This window comes from Phaseolus vulgaris, chromosome 10 (genome assembly GCF_000499845.2).
Source record: "Phaseolus vulgaris cultivar G19833 chromosome 10, P. vulgaris v2.0, whole genome shotgun sequence".
Classification (NCBI taxonomy): Eukaryota; Viridiplantae; Streptophyta; class Magnoliopsida; order Fabales; family Fabaceae; genus Phaseolus; species Phaseolus vulgaris.
Window position 1 is genome coordinate 2,639,419 of NC_023750.2, and position 5,795 is coordinate 2,645,213.

General features: G+C 32.3%; 1 protein-coding gene across 1 annotated transcript; it reads right to left on the reverse strand.

Moving 5' to 3' along the window:
* Positions 1-2,877: 2,877 nt before the first annotated feature.
* Positions 2,878-4,445, reverse strand: LOC137819116 (uncharacterized). Its single transcript, XM_068622868.1, has 3 exons — positions 3,588-4,445; positions 3,299-3,442; positions 2,878-3,117 (listed from the first exon to the last, which is right to left on the reverse strand). The coding sequence occupies exons 1-3, from the start codon at positions 4,443-4,445 to the stop codon at positions 2,878-2,880; spliced, it is 1,242 nt and encodes a 413-aa protein (XP_068478969.1).
* Between the last annotated feature and the right edge of the window lie 1,350 nt (positions 4,446-5,795).

The window sequence follows — 5,795 nt, forward strand, 5'->3', positions numbered from 1 at the left end:
CTTTTTACACTTATTACATATTTATTACATTGAATCTAAACCGTCAATTACATCGATTATTTGGGCAACCCATGTAATATAGGGTTCCAAAATTGCATTTCAGTTGAAGTCAATCCCACAAAACCTTTGACAGCATAACAAGGGCTTTACTTGGATTCCCTCTTTCAATCACGAGTAGTCGGTGATGTATTGTCATGTTGGTTGGATTCTCACTTGGATTCCCTCTTTCAATCACGAGTAGTCGGTGATGTATTGTCATGTTGGTTGGATTCTCAGCTGGTTAAATGTTAAGAAGTTTGATTTGAAATTCTCTGTATAAAAGTTGAGACACTCCAAAAATATCTCATTTTATTTTACTTATTCTTTGTTGATAAAAAAAATGTAAGTCGTCAAGTGCAGATAATAGCCTTGTAAGCGTGTTGTTGTAGGCCTTTATCTCCACCATGAACATCACTTGGTTTCTTGATGTCGATTGTCATTGGTTACACCTCTTACCATTGTCGCTTGCTATTGTCTCCACTATTTGTCACATGTTTTCATATTTTTGTAGGGAAAATATAAAATAATTTATGGTTGAATACATGCGCTTTTTTTTTATCGACAAGAAACGAATGAATAAATAAGAGATATTTCAGGATATCTCAACCCTTATACAAAAGATCTACCTAAGGCTCATATCTTCTAACTTCCTTACAACAAACTGAAATACCTAAAAACATACACCTTTTACTCATGCTAACTATCTCCTATAAAAATTAACTGACATCATGCAAATAAAAAACTCAAGGCACCAATCTGAATACGAAAAACTTACTCCGCGCACTTTAGGCACTATCATGACCAAGCCTTCATTTGTGCCAAAGTGAAGACGTCCATATGATCTATCTTACCACCTCTGAAAATCCACTTGTTCTTATGTAGCCACAACTCTCTTACTACTGTTATCCACACACAACCCCAAATATAGTTAACACTTTCCTTGACCCCCCTCATCCTGAAGCTTTAAAAATGTTTTTTTTTGGCTCCCTATGCTCCGTCGATGTCACCCTCATCCACTCATAGCACTTTCATAGATTTGTGGATTGTAATCATGAATAAATCCACTTTTTTAAATAGGATTCATCTAACCAGATTTATTTGGGCTTTAACTATTATTTATGTTAATCTTGTGTTTAAGTAGCAGTAGATATTATAATATTATAGTTGAACATTGTTGGAGATCCCACATCGACTAGAGATTAAAGTCCACTTTGTAATATGGTATCAGAGCCATTTCGAGCCTATCCTAGCGAGTATTTGTTGGGCCTATCGTGCCACCCGCTATCGGGCCGCTATCGGACCACCCAAAATATATAGTCCCACGCACGAGCTTCTATCTATCACTCTCGGTGTGAGGGGGTGTGTTGGAGATCCCACATCGACTAGAGATAAGGACATTTCATAATATATAAATGGGTGGAAACCTCAACCCTATGAGCCGGTTTTAGGGGGTTGAGTTAGGCTTAAAGTTCACTTCGTAATAAACATCAAGAAGAAATAATAAAAATAAATCACACACACACAACAAAAACACAAAGTCTTCATTTCTACTTTAGGGTTGGATTCCACAAATATGGCTCAACACAAACTTTAGCTCCAACATTATGAAGGTTCGTTAGTTCGTCTGGTCAACAAGAATCTTTATATACATTTTACCTCTCCTATAAGAGTGAATTGTATGCATCGCTAGACATATGCAAATAAAAAATGTTTATCTTACAAAAAGTGTTTATCTTTCGTAGTAGAGAAAACCATTTATTCATTTTTAACTTTATATTTGTTCATTTTCAACATCTTCATTTTGGTGTTATTTGCAGTTCAATTCGCATCGACTAGAGATTAAAGTCCACTTTGTAATATGGTATCAGAGCCATTTCGAGCCTATCCTAGCGAGTATTTGTTGGGCCTATCGTGCCACCCGCTATCGGGCCGCTATCGGACCACCCAAAATATATAGTCCCACGCACGAGCTTCTATCTATCTCTCTCGGTGTGAGGGGGTGTGTTGGAGATCCCACATCGACTAGAGATAAGGACATTTCATAATATATAAATGGGTGGAAACCTCAACCCTATGAGCCGGTTTTATGGGGTTGAGTTAGGCTTAAAGTCCACTTCGTAATAAACATCAAGAAGAAATAATAAAAATAAATCACACACACACAACAAAAACACAAAGTCTTCATTTCTACTTTAGGGTTGGATTCCACAAATATGGCTCAACACAAACTTTAGCTCCAACATTATGAAGGTTCGTTAGTTCGTCTGGTCAACAAGAATCTTTATATACATTTTACCTCTCCTATAAGAGTGAATTGTATGCATCGCTAGACATATGCAAATAAAAAATGTTTATCTTACAAAAAGTGTTTATCTTTCGTAATAGAGAAAACCATTTATTCATTTTTAACTTTATATTTGTTCATTTTCAACATCTTCATTTTGGTGTTATTTGCAGTTCAATTCGCACAATTCTTTCATTATAAGCTGAATTGATATATTGCATTTTTAGTAAATTGTTAACATAACAAAGATTGTGATAGATGATTATATATACATTCACAAGACACAATATACCAAAAGTAACACAATCATAGACCAAACAATTGATTAAAAGTAAAACAACATAAATGAATATAGTGATAATTTAGAACCACTATTTATGGATTACAATTATAGTACAATTTCTTTCTTTCTTCCCTTTTTTCAATAATACTTTTTTCAAGTGGTGGTAGATGATTGTTGATACTCGAGGTGTCAGCCTAACTTAGATGTCAAGTTTCATAGTGATGTCTAGCATGAGAGCTTTTATTATAAAAAGATAAATTAATAGTTCACATCAAATTGTAAAATCTTTGTTTGGTATTTGATCTGCCAAGTAAATATAGAAATGGCCCATAGCCCCAGTACGAAACTTGTTTTCGTATATGGATTCTAATGTTAGAATTTCACCGTCTTTAATCTTGATAGAACCAGGCTTTGGATAACAAACTGACATTCCAATTAGGTAACCATTTTCATTTCCTGCTTCTTTTCCTGTTCCGTACTTTGGATTTGAAGTGCACAAAACTCTTCCATCCTAAGTTAAGCCAAAACATAAATTTAGACAAAATGCACTAAAATAAATAATGTTACAAAGATATATAATTTATCAACCAAATTTAGTTACTAACAAATTTATAGAGAATAAAAAATTAAACATAAGATTATCTACATGATATAAATTATATAGGAATACAAAAATTAAATTCAAATATTACCTGTCCATATAAAGTAGTATTGATAACGCCGGTGTGCATATGAGCAGTGCCATATATAAGATAGCCACCTTTTGTCATTGGGATGTTTGCTTTCTTAACATGAGGTAAGTCACTGTAATGATTTCTTGGAATAGTGTATTCTGCCTATAACAAATTCAGAAATTTATCTTACTCACTTACTCACGAAAAAAAGTAATTAACATCCTAATAGTTTTGTTTGGAATATAAGTGAGTTTCAAAAGTTTGCTTATATTTGTAAGTTATAGTATATATTGAATAAATCATCTACCTGACAATCATGAATTGGTGTAAAACCATTTGATCTTACACGATCAGTTGAATCAAGTATATAGAACCTAAGAGGCACTTGGTGTTCATCCCAATCAACCCACCTTATTTTATATCTTAGGGAAAGATTTCTTGTTGGTCCATGGAAATCATTTCTTAATTTGCATTGTAAGTTATCTTGACAACAAAAGAGTCCTTCTTTATAATTTCTTGGCAATAATTGACCATTAATGCCCACTGTGACATTGTAAAAGTTGTTTGGGAGATTTAAAAGCTTACACCTACACTCTGAACAACCTTTTCTATCATGTGTTCCACGGGTATCAATAACCATGATGCTAAATAACCATTTTTCTTTAAACCCATCCTTTAATTTTGTAGGATTACCTAATTCAACTGCAAAAGGATCTGGAAGATTTGAGGATGTTCCTCGTGATTCTCCTCCCAAGCCCCAATAATGTGGAAGCAAAAAACCTTGGCACATACCCTCATTTCTTTCAAATTCGATACCGTTGCGAAGGTCGTGAGTTTGTTTAATGTAGTGTGACATGGTAATATTTTCAATATATTTTACAGCAAACCAATGATGAAGGTAAGTTTCATACAAAGGTACAGATTTACCATCTTCATCAACCACTTCAACATCAAAACTCTTGACCCCAATGTGACCCTTTGGAAAGTCAATATCCAATAATGTTTTCACTACAACTTTTCCGGGTCCCACTTCAAACTTTTCGGACAAAAAAGTAGCTGATTTGATATAGCTTTCATTAGACTCTACAACAATTGAGTGTGTTGTGCTAGGAAACAACATCATAATTGATAATAAAATTATTGCTACTTTGGAGAGAGTCTTCATGTTAACCTACACATAAACCGTTAACATTAGGCATAAAAATATGTGTCTAGTGTTTTTCATGTGATAATCTTGTAGATAATTTATAAAAATGTGGTAAAAATATGTGAATCAAATAAGATTTAAATGAAAACTTGGAATAATAGAACATTGATGAAAAAAGTTTCATACCATATAAGAAAAAGATAATTGGTTAATCATGGTGATGATTAGGTCTTAGCTGAAGATGTATGATCGTTTAGATTTTAAAGAAGGTAAATTTATGTGTATATGAAATTAATTGCTAGTTTTATAAATGATAGATGAGTTGATAGTGATATATTTGGCATAACTAAATTTTAAATCTGATGTGGATTGTTTCCTTTTATTGAAAATACAAGGTGTTTTCAATTTACTTTATGCCCAAATTATCATGTGTAGACATAGTTTTACACATGTACAAACCTATTAAAAAAATATTTATAACTATTTGTAGGTGTAAAAACAACTCGATATTTAACAAACTTGGTATGGTTTAATTTTTAGTGGGATTTCTTTTCTTAATTAGCAATATTTAACCCTTGTATTGATTTTTAGTTTTAACTGTTTAAAAGAAGAAAATTAAAAATATAATTATATAAATGTAATAATAAAAAATTATTCAAATAAATATTTAATTAATATTTATGTAAAAATATAGTAAATTTGGAAGGGGAAAAGAAAAGAAATACTTTAATACTCTAATTTGATTTAAGAAACAGAAAATGTAATAACATTAATAAATTAAATTAGTTAGTGATTGAAATATTCCATTGTCTTTACATCAGATGCCTCATCTTTTTAGTCATATCATGGTTAGGACAGAACAAAATATTCCTAATTGGATTCTAGATGCATCTAATCGTTTCACTCTTAAATTGGCTAGGACTTTTTTTCTTGGATCCAAGAGTTCCCTATGGTTAGGGTAAATTTATTTGGTCTTCATATCTTTCGCCTTTCAAAACTCTTGTCCTTTGGAAAGTTTTTCATGGGCGGCTTCCTACAGATCAGCATATTCAAAATAAAGGTTTGCATATTTGTTCTGTGTGTACGCTTTGTGTAAAGTACGAGGAATCTATTCAACATTTATTTTTTGAATGTTCTAATGTTTTGCATATTTGGAGTTGGGTTCGGTAGATTTTTCCTACTCATTTCTCTACTAAGGATTATCTTCTCTCTTTTATTAAGAGTGATGGTAGTTGTTTGGTCAAATTGATTAAGCTTGTTGTGATTACTTTTTCTATTTGGATGATATCGCGTATGAGGGATTATGCTCATTTTCAGGATAAGATTGAGGTTTCTAGGGCTATTTCAGTTATTAAAGATTTAACTCGT